Genomic DNA, 18,418 nt, shown 5'->3' on the forward strand with positions numbered 1-18,418 from the left:
TGAAACTACTCTGTATGATACTATAATTATGGGTACATATAATTATATATTTGTCAAAACCCATGAGATGTACAGCAACAGGAGTAAACCCTAATGTAAACTATGTACTTTGAGTGATAATGATGTGCCAACATAGGTTCATGTATTGCAACAAATGCCGCTCTTTTTGCAATGAATGTAGTAAATTATAACTCTGGTGCAGGATGTTGATAGTGGGGAGGCTGTGAAGTGTGAGAGGTAAGGGGCATATAAAAACTGCACTATCTGGTCACTTTTGCTGTGAGCCTAAAACTGCTCTTTAAGAAGTATTTTAAAAATATAATACAAAAATTTAAAAACATCGCTATAAGTAATTTGGATTTGAAAGATCAAAATTGAAATTAGAGACTTTTAAAATAATGAGAACACTATGTATAAAACCAGTGGCATATGGCCAGAGTTATAGTAAGAGTTTATAAATACTTTTTGTGGTAAAGAATGAGTTTTAGAGAAAAACAACAACAACACCTAAACGTTAGTAGCACTCAGCAATTGATGCTGAGCCTGGCCTGTGAGGCTCAGTGGTTGAGTGTTGACCTATGAATCTGGAGGTCACGGTTCTATTCCCAATCAGGGCACATGCCTGGGTTGTGGGCCTCGTCCCCAGTAGAGGGCGTGCAGGAGGCAGCTGATCAATGATTCTCTCTCATCATTGGATGTTTCTGTCTCTCTATCCTTCTCTCCTCTTCTCTGAAATCAATAAAAATATATTTTAAAAAACACCAGTTGATTTTGAGGAAACTGAGCTAGTGGATGTACATTATTCGTCAAGAAGTTTAACAGGCTGGGGGGAAAAGACTGAAAATAAGAGAGACAATAGAATTCAGGTATGGATTTCTTAAAAACTGGGGCAATCTTTATCTTCTTAAAAGAAGTGATGAAATCCATGGGAAAAGAGCCAGAGAATATATTAGAAAAAGTATGAGATCTTTCAGAGTCAGGAAGATATTGAACCAGAACACAGATTTATAGCTATGGTTCTAGAAAAGAGGAAATATCTCTTCTTCAAGTCAGAGGATGAGACACAAATCACTATGAAGGCAAATGCAATTTTGATGTATGTCCTTGTTTTGGTAAATAAATGATGTCATCTTCTTCGAGGCCTGGAGAAGGGCATTTTAGGGGAGGGGGGAAAGTAGACAAGTGATAAAATTAATTGATTTACTATCTAGTGAATAAACTTTTAATACCTTGAACCATTATTTTCTCTTATTTCTTAGTATTTCCCTAGCAGAGTATCAACTGCAGCTATTTCCTACCTTTGCCTCATTGTACATATTCTTTGCTTTTTATTCTTAGAGTCAGATATTTGTTCTCCTCACTCTAAAGCTAATAAATGGGGCAATCATTTATACAGGTATTTGGAACTTTGTTTCTTTTATGATTCTGCTGATGTATCTATATCATTTTCTTACATTATCTTTAACTTTTCCGTCTCTAAAAGCTGTTAGTCCTTTATATATAAGAAGCCTTCTTTGTTTTATAAAACAAAGAACAATCCAATCATCTGGTTAAACCTTAAAAAACACTTTTGGGCTGTTTTTCCTGTCTAACTAAGCCCTCACATGGGTGGTATACTGGTCTGCATACAGTGTCCTCACTTTTTATTCACACATTTCTTCCCTAACTCAATCCACAGGTTCCCGAAGGCTACCAGTGACCTTCTGATATTCAATGGTTTGTCCTCATCATTTTGCTTCTTTAAGTCTCTTCTCTTATGGCCTCTGTAATGCTGCACTTAGCAGTTCCAGCTACTTGGGAACTCAAGTTTACAAAAGATTGAAAGCAGTTTTGTGAAAGATTGGAACATATGGCAGGTTTTAACAGGGAGTGAATTGTAAGAGAGGTTTTCAAAGTCCAGGGCCTTCTCTAAAGTTAACTCAAAGTAAAACTTTACCATTGGGGCCTCTGACATTAGAGAGGAAAGTTACAGAACTCTCCTCTACAGGGTGGGAGTTCAAGGGCTGGTGCTGAGCTGTGGTTCTAGGAACCTGGGATAGGTTCTCCAGAAGGCAAGAGTGACTTGTGAGAATCAGAGTATAGAGCCTTTATTTTATCCAAATAAAGATACTCCTTTGGTAATATTTCACAGTTAATTTATATTCTATATTATGTTTCAATTGTAAAAATGTAACCTAAAGAGTCTTATATACTTTGGGTTTTATTAATTTTTCTTAAGCAGACATCTTGGTTACATTTCAATACTGTGCATCTATGGAAGGAAAATCCTATCTAATAAAAGAGAAACATGCAAATTGACCGTACCTCCGCTACACCCACCAGCCAATCAGAACGAGTATGCAAATTAACCCAACAAAGATGACGGCGGCCACAGAACTGGAGCGAGCCAGGAGGCTTGGGTTGCCCCTGGCAATGGATGAAACCAAGCTTCCCACTCACCCTGGCTGGCCCTGGCCTCCGCTCAAGGCTACAAAGTTTCAATTATAGAAGATAAATAAATCCCAGATACCTGCTTCCAGCTGGCCCTGGCCTCCTCTCAAGGAAGTGCTGAAAAAAAAAAAGTAAAACAGGAGGGGCTGGGAGCTTGGGTCGCCCGGGGGCGAGGCCAGCCTGCAAACAGCCATCAGCCCCTCACCCAGCTGGCTAGGCACCCCAGTGGGGACCCCTACACTGAAGGGGGTGTGGCCAGCCTGAAAACAGCCCTTAGCCCCTCACCCAGGCCTGCCAGGCACCAGAGCGGGACCCCCCACACCCTGAAGGGGCTGTGGCCAGCCTGCAAACAGCCATCAGCCACTCACTCAGGCTGGCCAGTCACCCCAGCGAGGACCCCCACCCTGAAGTGGGTGTGGCCAGCCTGAAAATAGCCCTCAGCCCCTCACCCAGGCTGGCCACACCCCCATGGGGTGAGGGTCCCCACTGGGGGGGCTTGGCCAGCCTGCAAACAGCCATCAGCCCCTCACCCAGGCTGGCCAGGCACCCCAGCGGGGACCCCCACCCTGAAGGGGCTGTGGCCAGCTTGAAAACGGCCATCAGCCCCTCACCCAGGCTGGCCACCCGCCCCCCCGTGGGGACCCTTACCCCATGAGGGCGTGGCCGGCCTGCAAACCACCATAGGCCCCTCGCTCAGGCCACCCCACGCCCCAAGGGAACCCCCACCCTGATCTGGGACACCCTTCAGGGCAAACCATCCAGCCCCCACCTGTGCACCAGGCCTCTATCTCTACTAATAAAAGGGTAATATGCTAATTAGACTGGGAGACCTTCCAGGAGACCTTCCAGATGTTCTTCTGGACAAAGCCATGATGACGGGGCTGAGATAGAGGCAGTTAGAGGCCAAGAGGGGAGGGAAGTTGTGGGTGATCAAGCCAGGATGGGATGGCAGTTGTGGGTGATCAGGCTGGTGGGGGGCAGGGCTGTTGGAGGTAAGCAGACCAGCAAGGGGGCCAGTTGGGGGCAAGCAGGCCATCAGTGGGGGTCAGTTGGAGGTGATCAGGACAGCGGGGGGGGGGGGAGTTTGGAGTGAGCAGGCCAGCAGGGGGGCAGTTGGGGGCGAACAGGCCAGCAGGGAGGGAAGGTGGGGGCGAGCAGGCTAGCAGGGAGGGCAGTTGGGGGTGAGCAGGCTGGCAGGGGAGGCAGTTGGGGGCGAGCACACTGGCACAGGGGGCAGTTGGGGGTGATCAGGCTGGCGGGGGGGCATTTGGGGGTGAGCAGGCTGGCGGCAGGGGGGCAGTTAGGGGCGAGCAGGCCAGCAGGCAGAGTGGTTAGGGGCAATCACGCAGGCAGGCAGGCAGGTGAGCGGTTAGGAGCCAGCAGTCCTAGATTGCGAGAGGGATGTCTGACTGCCGGTTTAGGCCCGATCCCTGTAAACCAGCAGTAGGACATCCTTTGAGGGGTCCCAGATTGGAGAGGGTGCAGGCCGGGCTGAGGAACACCCTCCCCCGCAAAGTGTATGAATTTCATGCACCAGGCCACTAGTATTTAATAAGTCACTATGCTCAGGGTTTGCAGAATACATCCAATAAGCACCATTTATTGTTTAACATTTACTATGTTTTTGCTACTACACAGAGTATGGACACTTTACCCCAAGAACTTTACTGTCTCTTAAGGTTAAACTTAGATCAGAGCCTAAGGGTTATGATCAGAAGGGTTCCCTAGATCAGAGCCTCTCAACTGAAGGGAGAGGGGGTGGACACTTATCAAAACTCTATGACACAAGTTAGAATGTTCTCAGAAGACCCAGAAGAGATATCACATGTAAACCTTCTATTTTATCCTTAAATATAGGGGATGGATAGGTATTATGTTTAAATACCTGAAATGGGTATTTATAACAATGTTCCCTATGCTAGGGAAATACTAACAAATACATAACCTGCATATTGTACGCACATTCACAAATATTTTTTTCTATGTTAGTGTGTTAAGAAATGTAGATGCAAGAGGTGATCCTGGAATTCCATGGCTCATTAATACACAGAAGCTTTTTGAATGGGCAAATGAAGTCAGAATTGACCCAAATAATCCAGAATATTCTGATTTAATGGAATTTATTATGGTAAGTTATAGCAAATATAAATTCTAGAAATATATTCTATTTTCTAAGCTCTGGATCCTTTACTTTTAAACTATTTAAAAATAGTTTGCGCCCAACCAGCATGGTTCAGTGGTTTAGAGTCCACCTATGAACCAGGAGGTCACGGTTCAATTCCTAGTCAGGGCACATGCCTGGGTTGTGGGCTTGATCCCCAGTGTGAGGCCTGCAGGAGGCAGCTAATCAATGATTCTCATCATTGATGTTTCTATCTCTCGCTCTCCCTCTCTGAAATCAATACAAATATATTTTAAAAATAGCTCGCTGCACATTTTTTCTAGGTATTAGGAGGCATGTAAATGTAAATCTCAGGACAGACACAGGCACAGTTTACAACCAGTTTACAGTATTATAAAGGCAATAAGAAATTCAGCCACTGAAATACTTACTACTTGAGGCCCAATGGTTGGTACTCTGCCACTAAGCAGCCCACAGCACATCCGACAGGCTGACCTTCAGACTAGCATCTATTACATGTCTACTGGAGTACCAGCTGTATTATTAGATGCCAGGTATAGAAAGACGACTTATAGACACATTCCTTCCCTCAAATACACCATTATATATTCACTTCCCCTACTCTTCCTTATAGCCAACTGAATTGTTCATAGAAATATGAATAGATGTGCCCCAAAAATCCTTTCTTCACACCTTTATTCCCTCTGCCTAGAAAGCCACCCATAGAGGCTGTCTTATCCTTCCTGCAAATCTGATAAACATTTCTTTGGTAACCTCAGTTAAATATGTGCTCTTCTTTCCTTGCCCTCTTGTTAACTTGGTTTTTCTTTTTATGAACTGTTATGGTTCTAATTTCATTCTGCCTTATGCTGTAGTTATTCATTACTGTGTTTTATCCTTCCTTGTGGAACTGTAGCAAATAAATATTTATCTCTCTTAAGGCAACTAACACTCTTCCTTGTATGTACCCTGTACTCCCATTTGCATTTATTGAATAAAGCAATGCTTAAGTAAACTATTGCAATTAAGTTTCCTTAGATCAGAGCCTCTCAACTGATGTGCTGAATTGATCACAGGCATACAGAAATATTGATTTTCTCTCAGATTCCACATAAAAGTGAAATCATCTGGCATTTGTCTTTCTCTGTCTGACTTATTTCACTCAGCACAGATCCTATATTCAAGTTCTTAATCCATTTGAGTTAATTTTTTTGTATGGCATCAGAAAGCAGTCTAGTTTCATTCTTTTGCATGTGGCTTTACAATTATTCCAACAAAATTTATTGAAGAGGCTTCCCTTTCTCCATTGTTTAATTTTTAAAATTTAAATGTAGTTGGTATACAATATTATAGTAGTTTCAGTTTACAATATAGTGATTTGACATTTTTATACATTAAAGTGTGTTTTGAAATATTTTTAATTAAAAATTAATATATATTAAGTCAAGACTTTCATTATTTATGTTTTACAGTACATGAAACATAAAGGGAAGGATATTCCAAAGTATTTTCGTCTTGAACAGTTGCAAGAAGAATTAAATTTTGTTTCCGAAGAGGAAATGAAAAAGAGTAAACGTTTCCGGCTATTGCAACTTAGAAATGCAGGACAATTAGGTATTTTCCCTCTGCAGCAAATACCCCTTTATGATAAAGAGATTCCAGATTCAGTCTTCCAGGTACGTGGTTTCTACCTGAGTATGACTTGTAAGTTAATGTTTCACTGCTTTAAATATGTCTTAATTTTTTTAACTGATAATCAGTAGACAGACCTCCCCTCTTTCTTTAAACATTAAAAATGTACAGATCTCCTAATTCCAGAAAGTCCTTAACTTGACTTTGCAACTTAGTTGTTCAAACAACCTATTTCAAAGCCGAAATCCTTTACTAGTAGGTGTATTCTAAATTTATGTAAATACTGTATTTTTGCTATCATAAAATGTATCACATATTTAAAAGAAACTTTTGGATATAAGGGAAAGAAACACTACCACATTAAATGTATACATTGATTATAAAGCGCACCTCAATTTCAGGAACTTTAAAATGGGGGTGTGGGGAATTAGTCTTATGCTATGTGGGGGTGGTGTGCAGGAGCCGGCCATCACCAGCCGTCAGAGCCTAATGTGCACCTCTTTTTCCAACTCCACCTTCAATGACGTCATGTTGGTTTCTTTAACTTTGTTTAATTTGGTTGCTGGGGAAATATTTACACCATAAATCAGCACGTGCTACTAACTGGGCCTCCCCCCACCCCACTTCCAGATAACTGGTTGTTAAACACTTACTGGTACATCACTAGTCTTAAGATAGCAGATTGTAAGTGCTAATTCCTGAAGAAATAACCAATTGTAATAACCATACATATTTATGGAATATTTATTAATCATCTTCCCATTTTCATAATAGCAAATTTTTCTCAATCATTACTCTTTTTTAAACGATGAAGGACCACATCCTAGAAGCCAACCAAATATAAACTTTTTAGCTAATTCTCAGGGGGAGAATCTGAAAGAAATGTTTTCCTCTGTTAATGCCAGAATGTTGCCAATGTCTCCTACACATGAACTGAAATAAATAGTTAACATTTTATTGCAGCATGTCATATCTGAACTATGACATTCAAGAAGTGAAACTAACTTAATTCTCTGTTTAGGAATATGAAAGTCAGATAGAGAAGGATATGTCCTTTTCAGATGTGAATTCTATTACCGCACAAAGGATTAGTTCTGTCAATTTTCTGAAAAAGGTAACAACTGCAAAATAATATTAGCAACATGTTTGCATTTACTCTTGTGAAAACTGGTCTGCTGGATGCTATGCTACTATGGGCTTCCCAGAGAGTCAGACAGACAAATCTCCTTACTCATCACCTCTTTGTGATCAGGGATGGGTTTTCTGTTCTGTTCACTTCCTTTTCAGAGTTAGCTACTTACCATCTGTAAATGTACACTGTTGATTTACATTGTTGATGCAAAGGTTACTTCAATGGACAGCAAACTCATTAGTGCACATCCGAACTTTTTCTGCTTAAACATGAACATTAACAACTTTGCACTATTTTTGACCCTAAAAGTTCATTTTGCCAGAATCCTTAATTTTACTAGTAATGTGGTAGGACCACAGCAGTTCAGGGGACAAAGGGATGAAGGAGCTTAAAGTTGGGCTAGGATAGGTGTAAAAAGAGATAAGAACAGAGTTTAAGATGACATGAAAGTGTTATGGAAGGACAAAAAAGTAGAAAAACACACACACTTGCTTTGGTGTGACATGAATGTGAGAGTTAGGAATGATTTTAATAATGGAAGCAAACAGAACCATATTTTCACTTATCTAATCCTCCTTCCCATTCATTGCTTGCACAAATTAGGGGGTGAAAAATAGTGGCACCAGTAGCATTGTAAATAATTTATCTTAAATTATAAACGATGCATTTCTTAAATTCTAAAATTTTTTTTTGTAGATGAGAAAGATGGTAATGAAAAGAATTGTCAAAGTTAGCAAATTTAACTTATCAGATATTGTAGCTGATTATGAAGAAATTGTATCTGCAAGGTACATATAAAATTATTATTAAGTAAGAAATATAAAGCTTTAAGTTAATACCTTCAAAATCCTCTAATAAGATCTCTACATTTATACTAATAAGTTACATGTCAAAAGATGCAGTTATAAAACATGAACTGAAATATGGTGACTTAAAATATATTTGGTCATTTTAATATGGCATTCTTGATATAACAATATAATATGTATTTTCAATTGTATAGTATTTTAGTTTTTAATGTTCTCCTTATTGATGGTTTTTAGCTCAAGAAAGAAAAGAAATACTTATGCTTCGAACTGGTTTTGCCCTAAGATTTTCCTGTCCTGAGACTGCTAGGGAAAAGTCATTGCTGGTGGCACCACACACTAAGCTAATAACCTACCCCTTTCAAAACTGTGAGTCCTCAGCCTACAGGGCACTGTGATCCACAGGGGGGGTCTTTGGCTGGAGCAATTCAATTCTCATTCTGTCCCATCTGTGAAACTTAGGAGCAGCAACAGGAGTAGGGATGCTTCTGGGAAACCACACTGGGGCCACTTGCAGGTTCATGGTATTACCAATAAGGGGTTAATTGGTTTAGGATGCTGAAATCTATTGTGTTTTATTTTCAGTCTTTGGGGACATGGGTGGGACCATAGAGCTATAATTTCATGGATTTGTTACCAGGGTTGACAGCATATATAACTACTATTTCAGATTCATGTAGAAAAGTTGAGTTTCTAACCACTTTTAAGAGAATGATTCTAAAAAAATATATAATAAACTAGAGGCCCAGTGCATGATTGAATCATGCACATGTAGGGTCCCCTACACGCTTTTGCTTTTCGTGGTGGAGCTGGGTGCCTGTCCGCTGGTGCACCAGGCCTTTCAGAAGCCTCCGGCTCGGTGGAGGCTTCTGAAAGGCCTGGTGCCGGAGCAGACAGGCACCCAGCTCCCCCACTTTTGATGGTCCGCGGCCGCTGAGGGGGGCTGCCGCGGACACCTGGCTACCCTGCCGTTGAGAGGCGCAGCTGGGTGTCCGCGGCAGGCCCGCTCAGCGGCCGCGGATCTGGCTGTTGAGAGGCACAGGGGGCGGGAGTCCCACCCCCTGCGCCTGTCAACAGCAGGGTAGCCCCCCTCAGTGGCAGCGGATCCGTGCCTCTCAATGGCCGGATAGGCCACCCCGAGTCCCGCCCCCCAGCCTCCCGCCGCCCAATCGTGGGCGTAGCGGAGTGATGGTAATTTACATGTTACTCTATTATTAGATAGGATTCTGAAAGAATATCATGTTTCATGGAATCACCTATCCTGCCCTTATCTCTTGTTGGGCCATATACCCAAAGGGCATGGAGCAATCATATTCCCTCTTCACATAAGAGTGAACATAGCATCTCCTCTATGCTCAGAAAATGATTTCTTCCTTGGGCTAAAACAACTGTCTCCTCTCCACAGTGGAGAAAATATGGCTTAAAATAATGGTCTTACTTACAATAATTAATTTTAAAAATTGATATCTTTTAAAACTAAGTTATCTTGTATATATGTGGCTGATCACTTTTATTCTTTAGCCAGTTGACACACGCAGTTTGTAAGCTTGTTGAACGACAAAGAAAGTTAAAGCCTCAGAGGAAAGAAAGGAAAAAAGTGGCAGCACAGACTATCTGTGATGGAGATATTAAGATTCTTGTCAGAATTCTGAGGGCTTATAATATTCCCAGCAGGAAAACAACAGTTCACAGGTAAGGCCATATGCACCAATTTTTAAGGTTACAAAAGATCTGTATTAAATGTAAATTTCCACACTGTCCAATTAATATATCTTTGCACTTTATTAATGCTCCATATACAGAAACTGAGTGAAAGTTTAAGTCTTCATTTGGATAGGCAAGCTTGCTGTCATTGCCGTGTATTAAGAGTTTTTAGAAGTTTGAGATGCCCAAAGTATATCTTGCCTTTTATCTCTATTCCCTGTTGTGAAGAGTTGTGAAGCCACTGTTGCCAACTGCACTATTCTCTGCCACTGGCCCCTCTCAGTAGTGGAATTAAAACACTGGAGAGTGTAGACTCTGTTTTAGACTTGTCATATTAGATGACTTCTGCAAAAATCAGGTCTTACCCATCTTTTCTGCAGGCACTCGGGTTTTATTTGTGTTTCTGGTGCGGAGGATATGTGGGGCCAGAATGGGTATTACAATTGAGTGATACCAAAGTAAGGCATCATGAATATTGATTACTCATGTATATTTAGTGTATCCTGAATATCCAGTGTCTCTTATCTATTTAATCTGGTGTGTGGTTCATATGTGGCTATTTAGTACCCAGGTACCTTAGGAATATCAATTATACCTCTCTATCAGTATTTCACACATGTATGCTCTACACCAAGCATGTCAAACTTGCGACCCACGGGCCGCATGCAGCCCACAACGAATATTTTTGTGGCCCAGCCAATATAACGGTATGTAAGAAACGTTTTAATAAAAATTTCGTAACTTAATTTTTACAATATTCTGTTACACATAATTATTAATAACGAACTACAATGTTCACTAACGACTGATTACTGTAATAGTTTTGCATTCATTTCCCTTACGCGCCTTATGCGCAGGCGCACCATTTCTCTCTACTAATACTAGCAGCGAATATTTTAGCAGCCGATTGCCACATCATTAGTCTTGAACTGACTTGTTTGGTGTGCGCAACAGGAAATATTTTGCTTTCAGAGAACAAGAAAAATAGGTTTATTTGTGTTACACTTATTAATTTGTGCAGTTATTCAGTGTCTGGTAAGTTAATGTTCAAGAAAAAAATATTAATTTTTATTAAAATGTTCTATTATTTTATGTTAATGGTTACTCATTTATTTCAGCCCTTTGTATTCAGCATGTCTCTATCGAAATAAACCAATGTTTCTATGAAAATTGAAGCTTTTGTTTTTTTTTGCAGTGCATATAAACTTAAACCTTGTTTATTTGGCCCATGTTAGCCCTGAGTTTGACATGCTTTCTCTACATTCTACTGCTTATCTCATGTTTACCCCATCCTATGAATTTTGCATATGAACAACAAGTATTTTGCTTACTAGCTACTAATCTACAGTTAAAAACTTTTAATGTTTTGCCTGTTTTTATATTCAACCTTATTTATTTAATAGAATTGATATTCTCAAAACAAATGCACATTTCAAAGGCTGCTTATAAAAACACATCATAACATCCTCACCATTTTCTATAATCATCAATTCGTAAAAGAAAGAATGTTGCAACACCAAAAATAGGAAGGATATCATCTCAATGTATCATTTACCTTATTTTTCTCCTTTTGTTAAGGAAAACTTTATCATAGACTGGATCCAATCCATATTTCAGCATTTAGGAGCCGCTCTTTTAGAGCAGTCATTATCAGATGTTTAGCTCTAACCACCTATGATCTGAATATCAAAGCAAACTGTCAAATCCAGGGTAACTGGATGACATATGTCCATAAGCATAGGCAAAAATCTGCTACTCCCACCAAAACTAATATTAAAACTAACTAATATCTCTCTATTGTTTTTCTAGAAGACCCTTGGATATATCTACTTCTCTGATATCATCCATATCTTGCTTCAGACATAAAGAAACAATCAAATCAGTGGCCTCAGAAGAGATATTATATGAGTTAAGTATTTAGTACTTTTATAAAGTGCAGTTCCAATGGTTTGCCCTCAATTGCTACTGGTTTCTCTATCTAATCTGTTGGGATTCCAGTTTACTTTCCATAACACAATGAAGGTGCTCTTTATAAAATGTAATTCTTACCCTTTCATTCATTTTCCCCCTGCTCTCAGGGTCTATAGAATATAGTACAGGCTTCTTAGAATGCCTACAAAAATCTGTAATGATGTGGCCCTTTCCTACAAGTCAGCCACATCCCATCTCTTTCCACCCAACAGCAGTATCAGACTACTACCTGTTCTAGAAAGCCTATGTACATGCCCTTTCCTTAGTCTGCAGTGGCCTCTACCCATCTCAGTATTATTGGCCACATTACTGCTTAATGTTTCTAAGCTCAAGCTCAAGCTGTGTTTTTTCTGTGAAGCTCCTGTCCTCACCCCCAGAAAATTAATCATTCCCCCTTCTGAGTAACTATTATACCTGGAATATATATTTTTTTATTTCTCACATTTCATTGCAATTATTTATTTACCTGTTTATTTTTTCCCAATCTTATATAATAAAAGCCTAATATGCTAAGTGTCCAGTTATCCAGTTGGCTGTTCAACCAATCAAAGCATAATATGCTAATGATATGCTAAGGCCGCTCAACTGCTCGCTATGACATGCACTGACCATCAGGGGGCAGACAGTCGACTGGTTGACCAGTCGCTGTGACATGCACTGGCCATCATGGGGCAAATGCTCTGACCAGTAGGTTAACTTGCTGCTGGGGTTCGGCTGATCGGGACTGAGCAAGACAGGCTGGACTGGCCCTGTAGCCCTCCTGCGGTCCCTCCCTGGCTGGCCAACCTTCCACATCTCCCTTGCCCCAATCGTGCACTGGTGGGGTCCCTCGGCCTGGCCTGCACCCTCTCGCAATCTGGGACCCTCGGGGGATGTCAGAGAGCCGGTTTTGGCTTGATGGCAGAACGACTGGTCGCTATGACACACACTGACTACCAGAGGGCAGACGCTCAATGCAGGAGCTGCCCCCTGGTGGTCAGTGTCCTCCCACAGGGGGCGCACCACTCAGCCAGAAGCTGGGCTCATGGTTGGCGAGTGCAGCAGTGGTGGCAGGAGCCTCTCCCACTTCCATGGCAGCACTAAGGATGTCCGACTGATGGCTTAGGCCCGCTCCCTAAGCAGGCCTAAGCTGTCAGTTGGACATCCCCCGAGGGCTCCTGGACTGCGAAAGGGCACAGGCCAGGCTGAGGGACTCTCCCCGACCCCCTGAGTGCACGAATTTCATGCACCGGGCCTCTAGTAAGCTATAAAATCTATAAAGCAAATTTCCATTTATCTTTTTTTGTTAATTCTCACCTGAGGAATTTTTTTTCATTGATTTTTTTTTTTTTAAAGAGAGTGTAAGAAAGTGAAGGAGGGAAGGAGGGAGGGAGGGGGAGAGGGAGGGAGACCATTGTGGGAGAGAGACATTGATTGGTTTCCTTCCACACGCACTCTGACCAGGGATGGGGATTGAACCTGCAACCCAGGCACGTGTCCTTGACTGGAAATGGAACCTGAGACCCTCCATGTGTGGGCTGACACTCTAACCACCGAGCCATGCTGGCTATTTATCTTGGAAAAGTACCTATATTAAATAGGACCAATAAATGATTAGTAAGTGAATAATGGTTGTCTGAAACACTAGAATAAGTAAGCCATCCAGTTTTCAACCAGCAACCAAGTAATTTCTTAGCTTTCTGTCTTTTATCAACTATATAAAATATTACAAAAATCTAGTCAGTGTTTATTATGTGTTTCAGGATACTGTACACCCTTTTGTGGAAGTTTCCTTTCAACACATTGTATACCAAACCAGTACTGCAAGTGGATCTCATCCATGCTGGAATGAGGAAATTAAAGTAGATTTTGTGTGAGTTGGAGTTTAATATTAAATTAAGTAATTAGTATATAGAAGTATATTTTGGTTTAAAAGTTTGTAAAGGTATAAAATTTGGTTGTATGTGTAGAAATATTTGTGTATTAGACATAAGAATTAGAAAAATATACTGTATTAAATAAATAGATTTAGGATAACATGAAATAGTCAATAAGATAAACTTACAAGTGAATGCTGTAGAGTAGTTGCATTCTTGAAATTATAGCAGTGAAATAAACCAAGAACACATTTAGAGCACAACAAGGTAGATCAGAGGGTTCAGCTAAGCTAAAGCCATTCAACTACCATTTTTCGTTGCCTCAGATACAGGAACTCCATTCTCTTCTCCACATGACATTTTAATGAATAAAAGTCATGTACAAATGGGGTAGATAGTAATAATAAATAAATAGTAATTAGCCTTGTGAGCTCTACTTTGGAGGAGAAATTGTGAAATTTGAGGAAAGTTTGAATAGAATACAAAATGCAAGATAGTGTAGGATTTGAGTGATTTAAAGGACATACTAAGTTGACACACTCCAAAATGTCTTGAGGATGACAGTTATCATCTCTTCTGCTAACATCCTATATAATAAAGGGCTAATATGCAAATTTTCCCCTCGGGAGTTTGACCAACTGGGAGTTCGACTGCTCGCTATGATGTGCGCTGACCACCAGTGGTGGTGCGGAATGAAGGAAGGCCCCGATCAGCCCTGATTGCTGGCCATGCCTAGGGACCCTACTCATGCACAGATTTCGTGCACTGGGTCTCTAGTAGTGTAATAGATACTCATTGCCTTCCCTACCCTGTCTTAGACATTGCAACATGAAAGGAAACTCTTGAAGGAGTAGGGTAAGGAAGTCAGCTTATCACTTAGAAATATAAAAAACATTCAACCTTAAAATTATTCTCTAAACTCAATGAACATTTTTCAGTTGTCAATGTATCTGTAGATCTCAGAAAGTTATACAAACTATTGGAGATCCCTTGAAATAATAGCTGCTTTATTAAGCAACAAGCTTCAACAAACAATGTCAGTGGCAGTTGGTATAGTGAAAAGATCCTGGCCTTTGAGGCAGTTAAAATTGGGTTCAGATGAGGGCTCTGTCACTTGTTGATGACTTTAGCTTGAGCAAGTTATTAACCTTCTCTGAGCTGTTAGAAGTTTGATTGAGATTTGATGTACAGGCTGGAGCTGATAGTGAAAGTTCATTGCTTGTGATATAGTACATTATTCTTTCAGCTACCTCCAAAAATTTCTCCAATCAAGTAAGCCATCCACAGACAGTTTGCAAAATTAAATGCACCCCACTATCCCAGTTTCTGGTTGGAGAAAATAAATGTGGGAAAGAGAATAAGCTCTTAGCTGAGAGCAAAAGTGCAGTTAAACTCTCTGTGTGAGAAGTAGCAGAAACTGGCAGAATATAAGATAGTTGGAAAATCTTTTTTTAAAAACCTTACCCGAATATATATTTTTATTGGGGCGGGGAGAAAGAGAGAGAGAGAGAGAGAGAGAGAGAGAGAGAGAGAGAGAGAGAGATCAGTTGTCTCCTGTACATCCCCCAATTAGGGATCAAACCTGCAAACTTTTTGGTGTATGGGACAATGTTCCAACTGAGCCACACCACCAGGGCTAGTTGGAAAATCCTAATGCACCATACTTCAGATAATTTGTTTGCAATGGATGCCTTTACTAGAAAGTCTTTCTGCTTGACATTTCAACATTTTTATTCTTCACTCAGTTACCTTAAGAGATAAAAAAGATAAATAACAAAGCATGTACTAGCTTTAATGGCAGATAGCAGATGTCTTAAAAGCACATAGTTTTTATGTTATAACAGAAAAGAACACAGGTGATTTTATAGTCCTTTATGAATAATGCTCTTATAAAATAAATTAAGCATCTAAATAAGTTTTTCTTATTTATAGCTCACCAGGACATGATTATAGCTTCTCAAGTTTATCTAAAATAAAGGATAATATATATATCAACATTTTTGATGAAATGATTTTTGAAAAACATGAGGTAAAGTACAACAATTATAATTATGCTGAAATAATTCTAAGTTCTGACTGAATGAAGTCTAGTAACATATTTGTAAATTTGCTTTTAGATGCAATATTTATTTCTAACATTTTCTAAAAAACATTTGGAGCAGCTTGGAATAAAATCAGACATATGACAAGTCAGTTCGAAAATAACAGATCACAAACCATATAGAGAAGGAAAAAGGATAAATATAACAAGAATTTGGGAGAAGTAGATTTCTGCAATTGAACATTACATTAAAATGTGAGCTTCCTGGTTGCCAAGATAGAAAGATAAGCAAAAATGGGTTATATATTTTCCACCGTCTGATCAAAGAAAATATACCCCTTCTATAAAAAATAGCAAATGATTCCTAAAACCCAGTTCTGTTCAATCTAATGTTAAAAGTTATGAATGTCTTCCTCATACATATAAGGAAGTTCCTAACACTGTGCCTAGTGCCATAGCAAGCTCTAAAATAAATGTTAATTTCCTTCCTACTGAAGTTGACACTAAAAGTATAAAGATGCATATCCATTATACCTTCTCTCTTGGGGCTCTGATTAAATGCTTTAATATAAATGTCTATCAAATTATGTGGCAACACTATTGGAGGAGCAGTTAATTCTACATGGAGGGATTGGGGATCAAGGTCAGAGAAGTTGAAGCAGATCTTGATGCAATTCCTATCAAGATGCCAATGGCGTATTTCACAAAACTAGAATTAATAGTCCAAAATTTTATATGGAACCACAAAAGACCCAGAATAGCCACAGCAATCTTCAGAAAGAAGAACAAAGTTGGAGGAATCATGCTACCTGATATCAAATTACACTACAAGGCCATAGTAATCAAAACAGCATGGTACTGGCATAAGAACAGATATATAGTATAGATCAATGGAACAGAATAGAGAGCCCAGAAATAAATTCATGTCTTTTTGATCAGTTAATATATGACAGCCCGGCCAGTGTGGCTCATCGGTTGAAAATTGACCTATGAACCAGGAGGTGATGGTTTGATTCCCGGTCAGGGCTTATTGCTGGGTTTCGGGCTCAATCTCCAATAGGGGACGTGCAGGAGGCAGCCAATCAATAATTCTCTCTCACCATTGATGTTTCTATCTCTCTCTCTCCCTCTCCCTTCCTCTCTGAATTCAACTTCAAGTTCAAAAACAGTCCCCTAGATTAAAGAGCAAGTGCATGAGAGAGTTGCAGCCTCCCATTCAGTATGAAGATGTTCACACCAATGCCAACCAGGATTGCTGCCTCCTGCAGGTCACCACCCTCAATTTTCTTATATTCTTTAGTGAATTTTTTTTCAAGTTTGCTGCCCTGAGCATATCTATACTAATAAAAGCCTTGGGGGTGATCAGGCCAGCAGGGGAGGGTATTTGGGGGCAATCAGGCCCACAGAGGTAGGTGTCTATCAGGCCAGCAAGGGAGCAGTTAGGGGGCAATCAGGCAGGTAGGTGAGCGGTTAGAAGCCAGCAGTCCCGGATTGTGAGAGGGATGTCCAACTGCAGGTTTAGGCCCGATTCCACAGGGATCGGGCCTAAACCTGCAGTTGGACATCCCCCGAGGGGTCCCATATTAGAGAGGGTGCAAGCTGGGCTGAGGGACACCCTCCCCAGTGCACGAATTTCGTGCACCGGGCCTCTAGTCTACTATAATAAGAATATTACATTAAAAATGTAAATAGCCATACATATGTCATAAACCTCACAATAGGTCATTATTTTGCTTTAATTTTTAAAGAAATAAAAAAGTGAGAAAAATATATTTTCTATTTACCCTTTGTTTTATTTTTAAAAGAAAGAGAATGATTTTTATACTTACCTACAAGTGTGTGAATTATTCATCACATGCTATAAAATAAATAGTTATTTATTTTAATAGGATCACTGTTTCAGGAGCTGCAGTGGTCATTCGTATGTAAGAAAGAATTGGCTTGGATCCATTGTCTTCCCTTTCTCTGCTCTTCTGCAACAATCTGAGGTAATAGTAAATGATTGTTTGCTGATTTTCTAAGTTTTTACCTCTCACCAATAGAAACATTTACTGATGGGGGGTGGGGAGTGGGAATCAGATTCTGTGATTGGCAGGTTGTTTGGTCAGTTAAAGTGATCTTGTATTTGAGAGCCATTGGGGTGTTGGAGTGTGTGAAAGTTTTAACTGTCTCTAGAACAGAAGACACCCACAAATTTATTTCTTAAAACTTTAAAGTGCATATTGATAAAAACTGGGACAGCTAGCCTTAGGTCTTAAAGCAACATTTATATTTGCATATAATAGTTTTATAGGACCAGATTCACAAATGTTCTGATCTGTGCTGCTGCTTTGTAAGCATGGGTTCCAGGAGCTTCAGCTCCTCAGCATTGTTTATCATTAATGGTGAGACTGATGATTATTAGTTATTATGATTGTAAATTAGCTCCTCTCTCTCTCTCTCTCTCTCTCTACACACACACACACACACACACACACACACAATCCCTCCTCCTGTGGACCAATAGGTTTTTTCTCTTTCTAGACCCAATGAGAAATGTAACATTGTCTTTTAGCATTTTCTCTGAGCCTGAATTAGATTTTTTTAGTTTTTAACACTCTGGTACAGTAACTTCCTCATTTCATCCCTTTCTTACTCCTGCCCTCTTTGCACAGTACATACTAGACTGGGAGTGTCAAGGGTGCCCGTGAACAGATCACCATGGAGAACCTGATCATCCTTGTA

At 40.2% G+C, this 18,418-nt stretch overlaps 1 protein-coding gene across 3 annotated transcripts in view; it reads left to right on the forward strand.

Moving 5' to 3' along the window:
* CC2D2B (coiled-coil and C2 domain containing 2B) overlaps positions 1-18,418 on the forward strand; it is a gene marked incomplete at its 5' end in the record, with an annotated part of 65,555 nt that overhangs the window by 30,370 nt on the left and 16,767 nt on the right. For 2 of the 3 annotated variants that reach the window (XM_079794062.1, XM_079794063.1), the window contains 2 exons: positions 15,662-15,682; positions 17,584-17,682. In XM_079794062.1, coding sequence (XP_079650188.1) covers positions 15,662-15,682; positions 17,584-17,682 — 120 coding nt within the window. Of the gene's footprint in view, positions 1-4,419; positions 4,559-6,024; positions 6,229-7,205; positions 7,299-8,012; positions 8,105-9,643; positions 9,815-11,635; positions 11,735-13,520; positions 13,650-15,585; positions 15,683-17,583; positions 17,683-18,418 lie in introns of those variants that run through there. The other variant, XM_079794061.1, reaches the window with a different exon arrangement.

This window comes from Cnephaeus nilssonii (assembly GCF_951640355.1).
Source record: "Cnephaeus nilssonii genome assembly, chromosome: 16".
Lineage (NCBI taxonomy): Eukaryota > Metazoa > Chordata > Mammalia > Chiroptera > Vespertilionidae > Cnephaeus > Cnephaeus nilssonii.